This window comes from Pseudopodoces humilis, chromosome 5, assembly GCF_049639895.1.
Source record: "Pseudopodoces humilis isolate 2021_Gansu_Grassland_sample_001 chromosome 5, ASM4963989v1, whole genome shotgun sequence".
Classification (NCBI taxonomy): Eukaryota; Metazoa; Chordata; class Aves; order Passeriformes; family Paridae; genus Pseudopodoces; species Pseudopodoces humilis.
The window spans coordinates 51565618-51582982 of record NC_142204.1 but is presented as its reverse complement, the minus strand read 5'-3'; the positions used below and the strand labels follow the sequence as shown (position 1 = coordinate 51582982).

Genomic DNA, 17365 nt, shown 5'->3' with positions numbered 1-17365 from the left:
GAACTAAAATCTATTAATCTATACTCAGGTGGAAATGGTTAATGCAGAAGTACGTTAATGGTAATAGGGAAGTGAAATAACCAGTGCTTTTCATCTCTGACAAAATGAACCCAGTGCAATACCAATGATGAAAACTGTCACTTACATAACTTCCACTTCCAGTCAAGTGGAATAAAAACTACAACACAAGTGACTCCAGAAGAAAATTTAGAGAGGTGAAGGACTATTTTCCCTTCTTTATTGTACTTGCCCATTTACTTCAATTTTTCTCACAGTTAATGCAAGAAACTGGATTTTATATTTAGTAACATTTTATCCTAAGAGGTAGCACTATCATAAGAGATAAAGTGCTGGAGCTTCTTGTGAGTTGTACAGAACTGAGTAAACATCAAAAAGTCAGAGAACTGAGGAGGTTTTTAGCAAGGCAAATAAAAATATGAGTTTTAAGCAGGTGTGTGTTTTCCTCAAGTATCAGAGGTAGTTCTGCATAAACTAGGTATCATCTGTTGATTGTGAAATAGATAAATATGCTAAGTAAATGTTTTTTTTTCCTAATCCTTTTTAACATGACTATTTGCTACTCATTATTTCTGTGTAAATATGTTTCCTTTTTCAAGTCTTCTTTTTTTCAATCTTTGTTTTCTTCTTTCTGCTTTATTATTTTTGTAAGCTTTTGTTGTCCTTCATCTTCTTCCCTCATAGTCAGGGTTGGACACCTTTCCTGTGGAATTTTCTGGAAAATAGGGACCAATTGTGAGGTGGGAGTAAGCCTTTTTACAGTCACATCACCAAGGCATGCTGCGTTATACATTCAATTTAACAGCCTTTTTCAGTCTTACACTATCTAAAATAGACCCTTTGAAATTCTCATAATCTGGAACTTTCCAGTGGACACCAAAGGGAGGATTTCTGGTCAGGCAAAACCAGCATACTGGAGAGCAAGCTGTTACCTCTTTTCTAAAGAGGAAAGAAACTCTGGAAGCAATGTGCTGATCAGCTCTTAATGCATTCATTACATTTCAGTTTACTAATCAAGAAAATGCACTTTGGTAAAAAGAGGCTTTGCAAATAACTTCTTTGTCAAGTAGATGGTGGTGGATGTAATCAAGGAGAGTGAGCATGTTGAAACCCTACACAGTGGAGGAAGAAATTCCTTACACGGTCAAGGAAAACCTCTGCTTTGTACTTCCCTGCTGAAGCAGTTCCATGTCTGCTTTAATTGCCAATTCTTGAATAAGTTTGGAAAATAGCAGAATAGGTTGCTGGTGACTTATCTGGCTTGGTGACAAGACAATCCCTGCATTCAACTTGCAAGTAAATAAATCTGTTCATCAAAGCATAAAACTCTTCTCCCTCCCTTTGGAGTTGTGTGTTGCTCAATATGAACACTGTGCTTATGGTCTGTATCAGTCAATACATTAAAAAGAAAGTGACATCTCATGTCTAGCATGGAGTTGGATTTTTCTTGCTGTGATGCTAATTGACATCTTCCCTTGGCAGCTGAAGTACCTGCATTTCATAGAAACCTACATTTCTACTGTGGAACTATTGAACTTCATGATTTATTCTGGATCCACTGTGTGTGTTCTCTTCTTTCTCCTATTTCTAAATGTCTTGAGAAACATCTACAGGGATAATACAGTAATACAGCTTTTTTGTCAGGAGAGAGTGAATGGATAGAAAAGCCTAGGCCTGTATGGAAGCTGCTCAGCATCCAGTGATGCATGAATTTTTTTCACAGTGAAACAGGAATGATGAGTTGACCATCTAGGTGTGATTTCAGACCTCATGGCATTGCCTACAGCATTCGTACACTATCCTAGCCAGGAGAAAAGCAATATGCAGAAGGAATAGTGTTTTTTTCCCAAGCAGCACATCAGATTTCCCATACCATTACTGGACAAAGAATTATAAAGATTTCTTTTAACAGCTGGCTGCTTCTTGTTTCAACAAACCAAGCACCACAACATTTTTAGATAAGGAGATTTATTTCTGCTGGTTTTTAACCTGTTTATCATCTAATTTCTCTCTGGCATAGTCAACTGGAAGATGAGAAGTCATTTTGGTAATTGTTTGCTTGTAATTACCCTCATGCAGGGTCTAGCATGAATGTTCTCAGGCATCATCTTTGGGGAAGATTTGCACCTTTGTGGCTGCTAGAGTTAAATATTGGCTGTGGATCAGCCTGCAGAGATCTAAAATTATGTGAACATTCATTGCCTGTGTGAGCAAAGTCCCTCAGGAGGGAATACATGCAGGTGATATTTGGAGAATAACTTCTACAGAATCCTGCTACCACCTGAGGGCCAGTACCATGATCCACAAAGTCCCTCAACATGCCAGAGCAATGGGGCTTGGTTAAAGGGGAAATTGTACTGTTAGAGTGAAGATTGCAATGCCTGTTCCAAGGGGAGGCATAGCAAAAGTAATCCACCGCCGTGCTCATGGAGGCAACAATCTATGTATTATGTCTCACTAGGGTGCAGAAACTATTGTTACTGTTGTCAGCTGTGAAAGGAGGATAAATATGCTTGTTTCAAAAGGGTAGCTGGTTAACTTTAATAAATGAATCCAGGAGAAAACACTGCTTCTGGGTAAAAGAGTTTTGTGGATTTTTTATGGTGATTGTCACTATACCTCTGTTTGTTCTTATGCCCAAGGCACGAACCTTGCAGCACATGACTCTGTGAAATGTGTTGCCATCAGGAACAGCAATTTGGGTAGACATTGGCAATTGCTTGTGCATTTTGAAAAAGCTGGCAATGAACAAATCCCAGTGCACAGTGGTGTGTAGTATGCTTACAAGCATGTACCCCTGGAGCAGTAGCACACATTTTAATTTTCAAGAGTTTGAGTTTTGGTGGGTTTTTTTTTACAGATAGCTGATTGCTAAAAATATTATACCTCTTTGGATGATGATGATTTATTTAATTTTTTTTTCACCTTAATGTAATGTGCTGCTTTAAAGAGGTTTGAAAAATGAATGAAAAACCATGACCTCACTGTTAGCCAAAAATTAAAGATTTTTTTTATTTCAGATTTCTCCCCCCCTCAAAATTAGGGAAAACTCTACAGTGTATTATATTTCTAAGAGAAGTAACATTTCATTGACAAAATAATGATGGAAATTCTGAAATAGAGTAATCAGAGTTTATAAGTGTGATTTCTTAAAATATCAGTATCTTTTGCTTTTACCTGAAGGTGAGGTTCTGAAGACTTACATAGATTAAAAAATAAGATCCTTTAAATCTGATCATTTCATTGTAAAAAAATCAAAATAGTGCCTGGAGGATATTTCTAGAGTATGAAAGAGAACAATGGAGGAAGAAGACCTGCAAGCAATGCCTAATTTTTTTTTTTTCCTAAAAATGTGAAAAGAGCTTCTGATTTCAAAATACTGAGCAAATCTCATTAGCTAGCTCAATTTCCACTCATGTTCAGCAGCCAAGAGTTATTTGAAGTAGCTATTAAAATACATTGATAACTATTAATGTCTTCTTAAATATAAATGCTATTTCAGTAGCCAATGCAGTAATTTTATTCAAGGAGCATAAAAATAATTGATGTTACTCTTGGATGTATGATGCTACTACATTAACTATGCATTAACTATTTTTGATCAAAAATGATCTTGTTCTTGTAATGTGCTTAGTTGAACTAATCTGAATATCAACTTATATTAACTTAACAATATCAATAATTTTTGGTGTGGTTGGTTTTTTTTTTCTTTCCTTCATGATTGTAAGTGCAGTGAGAACATCATATCTGAAAGAATGTTTTTTTCTGCAGCACCAAAATACAGCAGCAGACAGCGCTGGGCATGATACATGTGAATTGCTACAAGGAATAAACCTTTGTTCTTAAAATGCATAGTTGAGGAAGCTTCTCCAAACTGTCAGAAGTTCTTGCTCTCTCATCAAACTATCCCCAGCTCTTGGTGTGATGCATTGTGTGGTTTCAGTCTAGAGTAGAACTTCTGGGGGGTGTGAGAGCTGGTCCCAGAGAACATTGCTCACATTAATGATTGAAATGGGAATACTTTTTATTCCTGTGGAACAAGAAGGACTTTAAGTTGGTGAGATCCCCTGACAGTGACAAGTGTTGCTAATGAGCTAAGGTAGGAGAGGCTTTAAAGAGCTGCTGCAGTAACTGCATAGGGTCTATTTAATATTGCACAGTAAACGTCTTAGGCTTTGTTTTGCCTCAGGTAATGCTTCTAGCACAACATGGTGATGTATGTCACATTCAATTTTATTTCAATTTTTGTTTGCAAGAAGAAAATCATTGTCTTTTGCAGAAATTTTAGAGCTAAATTTAGCCCTGAAAATTGCTGTCTTTTTCGGAAAAGTTATTCTGTGTGTCATAAATGCAAGAGTTCTGGTAATTGCACAAAGCACAGCAGGAGCTTGAGTACAGAACACATCAGAAAAGTATATCAGAAACCTGAAAAGCTTTCAAAGACTTGAATATTCCTTGGACTTCCATCAAAGTTCTTTTTGCCCTTGTTCAGTCTTTATCAAAAGAGGTACTTTTCTTCATTTTTATTTTTTAATTGACAATTTCTGATATGACATAGTTGCCATTAATCTTAATATAGTTTCAGCTTTGCTTCTGATAAGCTTAAAGGAGAAGGAAATTTCTTTAAGACAAGAACACATCTGTAAGAACAAAATGTTGCTCTCTGTAGCTGTGTGTCTGTGTCTGGGTGATAGGGTACTTCTGAAAAAAGTCTCCAGAGAAAAATGTCTTTAGGCCTTACATGACAGCCTTTTTTCTAAGTTATTTGAAAAGGTTCTGCTTTAACATTAGTGTGTTTTAAGGATGCCCCAAGCATCGGTTGCAGTCCTGAATAAACACACTGGAGATCTAAGTAGTTAACTCTCTGGTTCGTCAGTCATTATGCTGCTGTAGGAGGGCAATGTTTGACCCTTGTGCAGAAATACATTTATAATTCTGTCAGCCTCTGGTGGAGTCTTTAGAAGAATGTCATCATTAAAGAATGTGTTTGGATTGGTGGGTCTAGCGCAATGGCCACGCTGTAGTTCTTGCAGCTCCTTAGCAAGCTTCAGGAGGCCAACAGAGACCTGCATAATCGTAGTTAGAAGGACGTCATGTTCAGGTGAAATAATGTGCAGCATCAGTTGGAGGAGTTGATACAATCACTTCTGAATGCTCAAGTGTAGGTAATGAAGCATCTCCTATGGTCTGCATCAGTGCAGAGATTCCTGTTACAGCTTTGCTTCATAGTCTGGAAGAAAGGATTATTTCATGCTTAATTCAGAATGGCATACAAGTAATCTTAGTAATAGAAGGGGGAAGATACCAGAACTCGTGGGTGACCTATTATTTAGAGGCCCTCTGTGCAATGGCTGTGGGTTTTATTCCACTTGGTCATGAATGGGTGATTTAGATTTCTTAAAATCTAAATGTGAAAGGTATTAGCAAAAGCATTTTTAATATGGTGTTGTGAAAGTGCTGTTTAACAAGGTTCAGTGTCAATGTTCGCTCTGTTACTCTGCAGCACAGTTGTTTGAACAGTGATTCAAAACTACAAAGGCATAAGTAAAGCTACCAAGGAACAAGTCAAAGTTATCACACTAAAAGGTTACACACAGTATTGGTCACTTACCAAAGATGTGCCATTGTAAAGGGTCTCAGCCTTGAGAGGCTCAAGGGAAGATCACTGCTATGCAGCCAGGCTGTTTAGCTGGGCTTTGAGCTCAAAGAAAACTCACTTCATTTGTCATATATATGGAACACAGTGGTTGGCTTTTAGTGAAATTACATGCAGTGGGAGAGGTGTGCATGAGATTTCTTGTACCCACCGCCTTCTTTGTTCCTTGATAAATGTGTCTTGGAAAAGCCACCTGCTATTCATGTGTGAATCACTTGATCAGTGTTCCAAGGGCATATGCACCAGTGCTGTCTTGTGTCACTCTGCTCCTTTGTGGGTTTTCAGAGAACACATGGGAACTAGAGGAGTTCTTGGCCAAGCTATGGCCCAGGCCATGACCTCTGCTGTTAGTTTCGTCATGGGGCTGAGTGCACCCGTCAAGCACCCATTACTGTGCTGGAATGTGCATGGAGCCCAAGGGTTTGCATCCAGAATGCCAGAATGCAACAGAAGTGAAAAGCTGTTATGCAGCTTGAAATACATACTGTAAGAAAGGTAATAAGCTGATTCAGATGGTGTCTGGTATGTCTAGAAGTTTGCTGTCCCAGAGACACATTGTGCATTTTGAGCTGCCACCATATTTTCCATAAAAGATGGTGCGTTGAGCCCTGACTGTTAAGATGTGGGACATGTCTAAAGTGTAGATGTGATCTCCTTAAAGCTACAGGAACAGAAGCGACCATCAAAAATGAAGAAAAATTTCTAGTGGCTCCTGTGGCAAATGGCAAATGAAGCTCCAAGTGCTGCATTGCTTAAAGAGGAGGAGAATATTGGTGCTTTTGCACTGCTAGAAAGTGTACTAGAAAGGCCAGATGAGCAAGAAGTTTTCAGAGGTTAAGGAATCCTTCTTACCCCCCTGTCATACTGCATTTGCTTGAATTTTCTTTTTCCTGAGCTTTACAATAGAGAATAAGATAATCATGGTTTTTTTGCCTAATTATATAATTAGTTAAATTTGATATTATGTCCAATAAATAGAAAAATTATTTAAGGGGTATGTTCTTGAAATGAAAATCAGTTCTTTCCATAATATTTTGAACATTTTTTTAAGTTGTAGGCACTGCTAAATAATGATTTTTCATCTTTAAACAAAAATATACTTTTAATGTAATTATCTAGTGCTAAAGACTGTTTTGAATTAAGCCTTTTTACTAGCATTTGCAGTAATTGAAATTGTGTATATGTAATGATTGGGGAAAAAGTGAATTTAAACCGTGCTTCAGTAGATTACAATTGGTTTTAGGTTTTTTTTAACATGTTATCGCACTACAATTGGTTTTAGGTTTTTTTTAACATGTTATCGCACCTTTGAATGAGTTGAGCTTTATCCATCAGAAACTGAAGGTGTGGTTCATTCCAAAAATATTTAGGAGGATTCTAAATAACTTGAGTTGAAAAAGTTTCTCCAAGTGGATATATGTGGCTCATTGAAACCTGTATTTGAACTATCTGTTTTCTTCAGAATGCATTTTATTTGTTAATAGAGCATTCCTTTTTAGTGTTTGATAATTTGTTAGCAGTGAGTAAAACAGACAGTTGATGTTGATTTGTGGATTCAATAAACTGGTAATGATACTGGAAGTTCAGATGCTGACTGACAACAGCATCAGTCCCAGATGTCTTTGAGGAAGTCTGGAAAATGTTGGTAAGTAGCAGGAAATGCTTCATTAAAGTTCTGTGAAAATATTTCTGAATAATGTGTGGATTTCCAAAAGATCATGGCTGATCTGCCAAATCTAGGTCCATGCAGAATTAGATTTCTTTGTGCCCACAATAACTTGTTCTGGTATTTTATACTTTACACTCAAACCTCTTAATATTTTTTCCTCTCCAATTCCCCCCTAGTGTTGGGAGACTTGAGATAACATTTTAACATAGTAAGTTTTTGAATGATTATTTAATTAGAACGAAGTCTAATGATCAATTGATGATCAGGAATGAAGCAGTAAGAACCAGAGATTTAGTGAATGTACTTAATTAGTATTTTGCTTTAAAGATAAATATCAATAAAAATATTTTTCCTCATGGGGATGATTTTGCTGTTTATATAATCGTTCAAAGCTCTGAAACCAAGCAGATGAATCTCAAGAAGTCTAACTGAAGCAAAGAATTTTACATTCAACGTGGAGTGTACCATATGTCTTTCAGGAGCAGGATTAATGAGACTTAATAACTTTTTAATGCATCTTAGTGTTTTAAATTTGTGACACATTTGATACATTCCTAATATAATTTCTATTCTCTTATGGTTTTCTGCTGCAAACAACATCTTGCATATGAAACAGTTTTGTTAAAATGCTATTATTGCTTTTTAATTATCTTAAATGCAAGCAGTTAATTTTAAAGGTGATGTTACTTTTTCCCCCCCCCCCCAGGAGAAAAAATGATCAATTTCCACTCAAATAAGAGTAGTACAGTAAAAGCTTTAGGTCCAGTGGACTCTTTAGCAGAGCAAACCATGTTTTCCGTATTCTTATTCACACCTTGGGTTTATATATTAAGTACTTCCCTTATATATATCCACTGTAACTTGAAAAATAATTACCTTGGAATAATTGTTTTAAAATATAATAAAAATACAGTTTGTGACCCAAAACACATCAGAAGGGAAAATTGTAGAGTCAGGGACACATGCAGGTTGTATTTTCTTTTTGCACTTACCTATTGCTTTGACATCTAACATGAATGTGCCATTATTTTGTGAATATTATGTGCACCAAGTGTTAGAATAGTGCTTCCCTTCCCTGGTTAAGTGGTTAAAAAATGGAATGGGTCTTCCCTGGGAAAAAGTCTCTTGTAATATCAACTTCAGAATCACAAATAAATTTTGAATTAGTATGGCTCATAGATCAAGGAAAGTGCTAGCAGCTTTACAGCCCTTTCGTTCAGGATTAATCTTTTGGAATAATAAGACTGGAAGAAGGTAAGCAAAGGTGAATGATATGCTTATGTTCTTACAGTGTGTCTTTTTCAGGTTTGGAGTTGGGGTTTTTTTAAGGTTTTTGTTTTTTTGTTTTTTTGTTTTTGTTTTTTTACAAGGCTGGCCAGTTATATTAGCAAGACATCGGGTTGTGTAATCTTGCATGAATATGAGATTTCAGGTGGGGTGGGGAGTGTCTATAAATATTCTTAATTTCTCACTGTCTTCTGCATTTGCTTTCTCTTGTTGGGTATGCAGGCTAATGTGATGGAAGATTAAGTATTGTTTACGAACAGTACAAAGTAGCTGTTTGAAGTCACCTTTTTTACCACTGAAGCTGTTAGGGGAACGAATCATTTGTAATTTCAGACTGTTAAAACAACCAGAGTTTTAACTTCTGTTATATCCTCGTACCTGTTTGTGTTGATAAGTTTTATTGCTGAATGGAATTTCGACTATTAGTTGTTTTGAAATGAGATTCAATGTTTGTGTAGCCTGAAGAAATTAATATAAGCATTAATTGACAGTAACTATATCAGGTCCCATTATGGGTAAGAATTTAACCTTAGACATTATGTTTACATAGAAGGGAATGTATCATGGTACAGAAAGAGCATAACGTGATTAGCATATATTGGTGATGGGGTTTTTTTAAATAATCTCTTTGGACAAATACTTTTAGGTTTAATCTGCAGCTCTTCTGAAAAATAGCAGTTGGGATATCTGTTGAAAAATACATTTTATAAGTAACCACATTTTAAAATATGCTACAAGAGAACATGCATTGACAAGCACTAAAAATTTTAGAATTAATTTCTCTCGATCTGCTTGCATCTCTGCTCAGCTTTTCAGCTCCTCTGCTACGCCACTTTTCTGTATTTTGAAAGTGAAGCACAGTAGTGTTTTATAATACTTGGTTATTGGTTATTTTATAATAATTGGTTATTAGGTAAACCATCTTCTAACATGAAATAGTACCTGGAGTCATCTCCATTCACAAAATCACATACGATTTCACAGTTCTTGGTGACTGTAATGACTGTGTGAAAATGCACATTTAATTCCCAGTTCATACGTCTGACTGAAGAGAGCAGGCAGTCAGAAAGGTGATGGTTCTGTTTCAGCTTTGTGGTTTCTCATCTGTTCCTTGCATTTCAGCTGTGCTTGTGATGTTGGTATGGCACCCAAGCAGCTCCCAGCAGCTGAACCATGCAGCGTGGGGGGCCTTGATTATCTCCTTCTGCTGCAGAAGACAGGTGGTTATCCCTGAGTTATCCTTGCAGTGGCATGATGTAGTTTTAATCCCTGCCCAACAGTGCTGCACTGTCAGCTTTTTGTAGGTTGCATCTTGTAGAGAAACAGTTTCATGGGGCTTGGTACTATAAATGAGCTATGTGCAGGCCACATACAGTGTCTGGAAAGATCAACCTTGCCCTTCTAAAAGAAGAGATGAAAACAAGCATTCTTGAAGAATGGAAAGTTTTTACAGAATGCTGGAGCTGATTTAATTGTTGTTGTAATTTGCCTTGTCATATCTTAAAGTACGAGTATTTGGGAGGGGCTTTTCTATACTGGCCTTTGATTTTACATGGGGAATCCAATATTGTCTCCAGTATTGTATCTACAGTAGTAGAAAGAGCTCTGTATCTTCAACTCAATCTTCTCGATTGTTAATATTTATTGTTTCTTTAGGTTTTTGGGGTTTTACTGTTTTTTTTGTTTTTGTTTTTTTTCTTTTTTTCCTCCTGGATTTCTGTCGCATTGTGGGTAAATTCTGAATTCGCTGCTGTTAATTCAAAGTTTATCTAGTCTAGCTATTGTAAATTTATGCATAAATACTTGTAAAACTACTTAGTTTAAGTACTTACTCATTGTGGAAACTTGGTTTCAATGTGATCACCCTTTTCTTTATGAAAAACATAACAAACTTGGCTTGTATAACTTTCATATAAAGCCCTCTTATGTAGAAGCAAAATACTAGTTTTATTCCCTTATACAGGGATTGTTTTGTATTTGTGTCCATGTCTAACTGTTTCTTTTCTCTTCTTTTACTTTAAAAGGTATTTCTCAAGAGTGACCGGGTTGCAAGAATGGTCCACAGTGGAGGATGTTCTGCAAGTGACTTTAGAGATGTTTTTAAGAAAAACATAGAAAAGAGAGTCCGAAGTTTGCCGGAAATTGATGGATTAAGCAAAGAGACAGTATTAAGTTCTTGGTTAGCCAAATACGATGCCATATACAGGGGAGAAGAGGACTTGTGCAAACAGCCAAATAGAATGGCCTTAAGTGCTGTATCAGAGCTGATTCTGAGCAAGGAACAGCTTTATGAAATGTTTCAGCAGATTCTAGGGATCAAAAAATTGGAACACCAGTTGATTTATAATGCCTGCCAAGTAAGTATTGGTGTCATTCGGTTTGTGTCCAGAATATTTCCCTTCTGTCAGCGGGTCCAGTGCTTCCTCCCTGTGTGTAGAATCCCTCAATTTTTAGGTACATCTCTGCAGCCAAGGAGATGAGACGGCTCAGCAAGGAATCTTTGCGTGATCTGATTGGGGCTGAGCACTTGGATAAAGGGTATGCAGGGTATATGCTACAGGGGTCCCCTTTTACAGTGTCACAGCTCACACAGTTTGAGTGATTCTGAGGAATGTGCTGTGGTCTGACATTTGCATACCCTCTGATAAATGGCATATGCATGCACATACATTTCTGAGCCTGTGTTTTAATCTTTGAAAGAAATTTGCTGCCATAAATAGATGACAGGTGATTCAGGCTGCTGTTGGACATCCAGTGTCTAGAAGGTTTGCATGTTAGAACTAAATGCTCTTCAATTCAAGCATCCTCTACAAAGCTAATTTTCACATTTCTGCATTGTTGTTTTGTTGGATAAATTATTTTTCCTGTAAATTACTGAGGCCAAGACAGTCCATTCAACAGTCATATTTAGATTTATGTGTATAATCTCTTGCTAATCAGTAATATAGTTGATATGTAAAAATATTTTATTTTCCAGTGTCCATAGCGATAGAAGTGTAAATTAACAGTTACATAAGGAGGAGAAACCTGAAAAAAAGAAGGTATTTTTGCAAGTCTCACAACCAAGCAGCGCTGATGAAGCATTTAAACTGAGCTCACACAGCTTCTTACACTGTCTATAAAATAGTCAACCAGATTACAGCTAAAATGTTTTTCATATATTATGCAGAAGGGTGGTTTGTAGTTATGGGCCATCTTAATATAGGAACAAATTATATGTGTTAGTGTAGCATGAAATCATGTATCTGTTACATGATGGAAACATCTGCAGTATGTAACACTTCTGCTGCATCAAATTATGAGCAGTGTTTTGAATTAAAAGAAATAGAAAGTATTCCTTTTTTTTTCCCCCCGTTTGTCCCCTCTTTTTTTCTTTTTGCCTCTAAATTCACATTCATGTAAATCACTAAGCCTCTGGGATACGTGGGTTGGTAATAAGATGAAGAAGCATTGAAATCTGGGGGAATAATTCTGCTTAATTTTGGGAGGGTTTTATGTACAATAGAACATAGAGGCATGAGAGGCAGCTTGGATAAGTCCTCAGGAGGTCATTCAGTCCAGCTTCCTGCTCAAAGTGCGGTCAGCTTAAAAGCAGGGTCAGCTGTGAGGACACACCAGGTTACTGAGGGCTTTACCAGGCAGGTCTTAAAACTTCTAAGAATGGAGTGGAGACAGACTGCAAACCTTCTGGGAAACCTGTTCCATTATCTGAAAACATGAAAAAAACTATTTTTTGCCAAGTAGATAACTTGTTACTTATAGTAGAAATTCCATATGGATTCTTCTCTCCTCTGGTGTCTGGTGATTGCTAAATCTTGCTTTATGCATTGCTGTGGGTGGTCAAAATCTGCTGTTAGACTGCATTGGGCTAGAGGAACAGAAACAGGTGTGGCCTGTAGAACTCTGAACAATTAAACAAGAAAATTGTTCCATTAGTCTAGAAGTGGTTTTGATGATACATCCACTAGGTTATTGTATCTATTTTGATTTGTATCTGTATAAAATTTGATGGACCAAAACTGTTTGGCAAATATCAACAATTTCCCATCTTAAATTCTTGGTCCATAACCCATGGAGACTGAAACATCCCAGTGGCTAATTTTCATCTAACATGGTAGAATTGTGAGCATGTCTTTTCTCTTCTTTTACTTGCAAAGTAAAGAGAAAATAACCTTGTTGTGGATAAGAAGGGAGAAAGATTGAGCACCCTGATGTGTGCAAAGATGACTCAATGGGATTAAGAGAAGTCACTTCTCTTGCTCTTGCTGCTTTTGAACACTGGAAATTGTAAAATCTCTGTGCAGGTCTCTGAAGTGTTTATCCTGGATTCATGTAAGTATTGGAGGATGAGAAGTGATGAAAATCTACCTCTTCAGGAGCAGATACATGAGCACCTATGTACTTCAAACTGGAGAGAATGGAGAGGGAAAGGCTTCAAGGCTATACCCTTGTTTGGGGTTCTAGCTGTCTGCAGATTTTAGTTTTCTGAGGCAAGGATGAGGTTACTTTGCTAAAGCAAAAACTTTCATTATGTACTCCAACAGAGTTGCTTCCAAGAACAATTTTCATATCCTGTTCCTGTGGTCCAGTCAAGCACATAATAGACCAAAGTTATGAGGAGAAGTCTGTTGCAAAGAAAAAGACAACAGCTATACCTAATCGTGCCAAGAAGTGTGGTGTAGACAGCAACCAGTCTCTGATAATGTAATACCTTTATTCCTTTGGCAAAATCCCTTATTTCTCATTATAGTTTTAATAATATTTTAGTTTAGGCTGTATCTTATTCCTTTCTATTGACAGTGAATAGAAGATGAGATGAATTTAGACTCCTATTTCAGTCAGCACCAGCAGTTTTCATTCTGCCCTAGAAGCCTCTATCCGTCTTTGTATGGAAATGCTCACTTTCATTTCCCTTCGCTGCTGCTGTTTAGAATACTAGAGACATACAGATAATGATAATCAATAGTGTCTGGGAGCAGTGAGATAAGTCCAAGTCCAAATAGATGTTAAAATTGTATTTTTGATAGAGGTTTTGATTAGTTTGGCTTCCAGCCTGTGCTTCTAGAAGAGAATCAGATATATGAAATTCTGTATATCTTCCAGCTCTGACAAAGAGCTGCCCTTAAAAGAAAATCTGTACAGTTATAATTTGTGCTGTTCTTTCTTTCCCCCCCTTTTTTTTTTTTTTTTAATACCTTTCAGTACTTTGGAAATAGGAAACAGAAAAATGTCTTACAATGTTGATGATAAGAGTAAATTATCCTGCACCTCCAGGGCTGCTAAGCAGACAGGGGTGCTCTGTATAACCATAGGAGGTATTGTCTGCCAGCCTCCTCCTTGTGACTTCTTCAGCATTTAGAAACTTCTTTATTTTCAGCAGCTTCTGCTCCCCAGCCTGTTCAAAACAGAGCAGTCCCTTCAACTCTTAAACCATTGGTATCAACAGGTCTGCTGGGGTGTGGATTCCTGTGGGTCCAGACTGGTTGCCTTCGTGTGATAGCAGTGAGAGCCAGTGTTCATTCAACAGCAGAAAAACCTAATCAGAAATAAAGTGAACAATAATACATCAACTGTCTTGATGCCTTGAGAGGCTGACGGAGAAGAGAGGCTACACAGAGTTAAGAATAAAGTAGGTGTTTATTGAAAGGCCTTAAAGAATACACCTTGGGCAGTACAGGAGCCTGGCCAAGGCTACACCCAGGATGGACCCAAAAATGGTTACAAAATGGATCACTGGTCATGAGGTCTCACATTTTTATAAGTTTTGGTCCATCTGCATATTGGGGTTAATTGTCCAATCACTACTTCAGGTTATGAAGTCACATCCTTGTTTTCTCTCTTCAGTCCACTCTTGTTTAAGATTTTGGGCCTGAAACTTGTAACAATTTTCCTTGGTCTCAAGCTAGAAAAGGAATTGTTTTGTCTGCCTACTCTGTGAAGAGAGCTCACTAACACTTAATATGAAGCTCAAAACTACACTGCTAGGTAGCACAGAATATCAAAAATACAAAAGCTAAAACTTAAGTCATCACTCTGACACTGTCAAACAGAATCCACATAGCTATAAGAACTTCTTGCATTTCTCTTTGAAGAAATAACTTTTTTTCACAATCTTAACATACACCAAATGCCTAAATTTGTACGTAGGTAGTGAACGTTAACAAGATGTTCACATTAGGATGCTGAAGACTTCTGTGATCTTGTTTTCAACTTCACAGTTCAGAGAAAAGCCAGCAACTGCTGTCAACCACCCACATCTCTTTGTGATTAAAAGATTCAATTTTGTAAATGTTAAGACTTTCACCTGATTTTTATTTACATTGTGTTGCCTCAAGCTGTGTTGCATGATAAAGAAATTATTTCCAGTTATCAGGGACTTAATGAGCTCCTTGACTTGCATTTGAGATGCTTGGCCAGCCTGTTTCAATTTCTGTGATTTACAGAGATCAAACATGATACTTTTATCCTTTTTCTTTCATTTTTTTTTTTTTAATTATTCACTGATATAGAAGGTAACTTTGCAGTAAGTCAGACTGAAAATCAAACTCAGACTGGTTTGTGATCATACACTCTTATTACACCACTTCATCAGTACCAGAATATTTTTTTGGCAGGTAAATTGTAACTCCACACAGAAGTTTATTTTATTTTGAAATTGCCTTTAATGGGTTGCCTTTTTTGACTGATCTAAATCCCCTTCTTGAGTTCCCAGAGGAGAGAACAGCACTTTTCATAATGAAAGAATGCAAATTGCATTGTTTTCTAACAAGCAATAAATATTTTTTAGTATAATGTAACCGTTTTTAAGAAGAATTATTTCTTAAGTATTTTATACTTGGCAGTTTTGGGAATCAGCCAAAAACTAATTCTTTTGGAAACAGCTTTAGATGGTACTTTGCTACAAGATATAACTATCTGCTTGAAATCCTTGTATTCTGTCTGATCCTTGATTATCTTTAGCTGTTGCAAGATATAACTGTATAAGTGTCTAATATTGGTAACAATGGATTATATTGTATCTTCCATAATAAATATTTTTATTTTTAATTCTAAGACTAGTTTCTGTCAAGAATTTCTTCTGACTGAAGTCTGCTTGTGGTGTTCAGTACAACTGGAGTCTTTCACCCAGCACTTTTCTGAAGCCCAGTTAATTATGCAGTTTTGGAAATAAGTCAGATTAAGGGCAATTTACTTTGCAGCAAGGCCTTTGTGACTTTTGCTTGTTTTTAGTTCTGATCCTTTCCTTGGTAAAATGATGAGAAATAATGCAGTTATTTCACAGATCACAGAATTTCCCATGCTTCTGGATATTTTCTGTACAAACTTTCATACCCTATATAATTTATGAGGACAAGTGTGAGTTTATGAAGCACAAAGAATAATATCTTTGTAGAGAAAGTTTCAGTGTAGTGTTGATAATCTTCTTGAAGTTATTAAACAAGTAATAAGATTCTGTTTAGTTTTTAGACCAAAATTTAAACGTTCATTAATTCTTTAAGTTGAGACCTGGCACAGGAAGAAAAAAAATTGATTTGGACTGTATATTGTAGAACACATAAATATGTATATCTGAGGTTTTTGAGTCACAAGAAAAGACACTGACTGTGAGATGCTATAATGTGACCAGGGCTTCTGTTGAGCCCCATGATCACCAATAACTGTCATTCTTTACTTCATGCACGATTATACCTTATACAACCTGTGAAAAATATTGGCAAGGTCCATTGCTGTACATCAGGTGCTGAACATGTACAGAGCTCAAAATGTCCTTTCACCTGGCCCAAGAAACTCCTTTTGCCATTTAAAAAAACTAAAATCGCACACCACAGTCGTGTTCTCATCAGCTGCTTTACACAGGAGATCTGCTACTTTCAGGCCTTGCCTGCTGAGAGTTCACTGCTGGGTAGCTGATGCACTGCCCCAGCATGGGGCAGGGGTCTTTTGCTCTTTAGATAAAAGACAGTTTTGCAGACACTGCAGAGTGGTTGCAGACAGGGCAGAAGGGTAGAAGCTGTCATGCCTCTCAGTGGGCAGAAAGGACTGTAGCAGTATGAGAGATAGAAGAAAAGCAGTGATTTTGTGCGACTGTGGGAGGCTGTAGAGTTATAATTAGTATTCAAGTGTTGACTGGATTTTTATATGCTACATGTGAGTCTAGAAAGTTTCTGCTCATTGTCATGGGATAATGATGATGGCCTCCCTTACAGAACAGGTCAGTCCTTTAAAATTGTCCTACGTGTCTGTCAACCTGAAAAGTGTTTCATGCCTTTTATAGCAGAAAAATTCAAATAAGCACACTTCAAGCTTATTCACACATCTGCTTTTAGTTTCTAGCACCTGTAAATACCAGAATATATCTTCCTCTAAGCTGTCCTTCCCCCCCAAAAAATAGTTTGCTTTCTGACTGATTTTACCCTCTTCAATGGGAAGAAAGATCTGCAACTGTTTTTTTCTTACACAGAATAATTCAAATCAAATATTTCAGTGAAGAAATAAATTGTCATTTCCTACAGGATTTTGGATGTTGCCTTTTATTAATGAGATGTCACTCTTGGTTGCATGCTTATAGGACTTCAATATGAAGATATTTCAGTACATTTTACATTTTCTTTTTTTTTTTTTTTTCTGAGGTGCTTCATTGGTATTTTACCTCCCTTCAAGAGGTTTCGAAAGATCTTGCTCAAGACAAAAAATTTAGTGCCTTGGGGAATACTGCTGCAACCTCAACTATTCCT

General features: G+C 36.9%; 1 protein-coding gene across 10 annotated transcripts in view; it reads left to right on the top strand.

Moving 5' to 3' along the window:
- The window catches only part of CADPS2 (calcium dependent secretion activator 2), a 282371-nt gene that overhangs the window by 81444 nt on the left and 183562 nt on the right, over positions 1–17365 (top strand). For all 10 annotated transcript variants that reach the window (XM_005519231.2, XM_005519232.2, XM_088054886.1 and 7 more), the window contains exon 3: positions 10655–10987. In XM_005519231.2, the coding sequence (XP_005519288.1) occupies positions 10655–10987 (333 nt within the window). The remainder of the gene's footprint in view (positions 1–10654; positions 10988–17365) is intronic.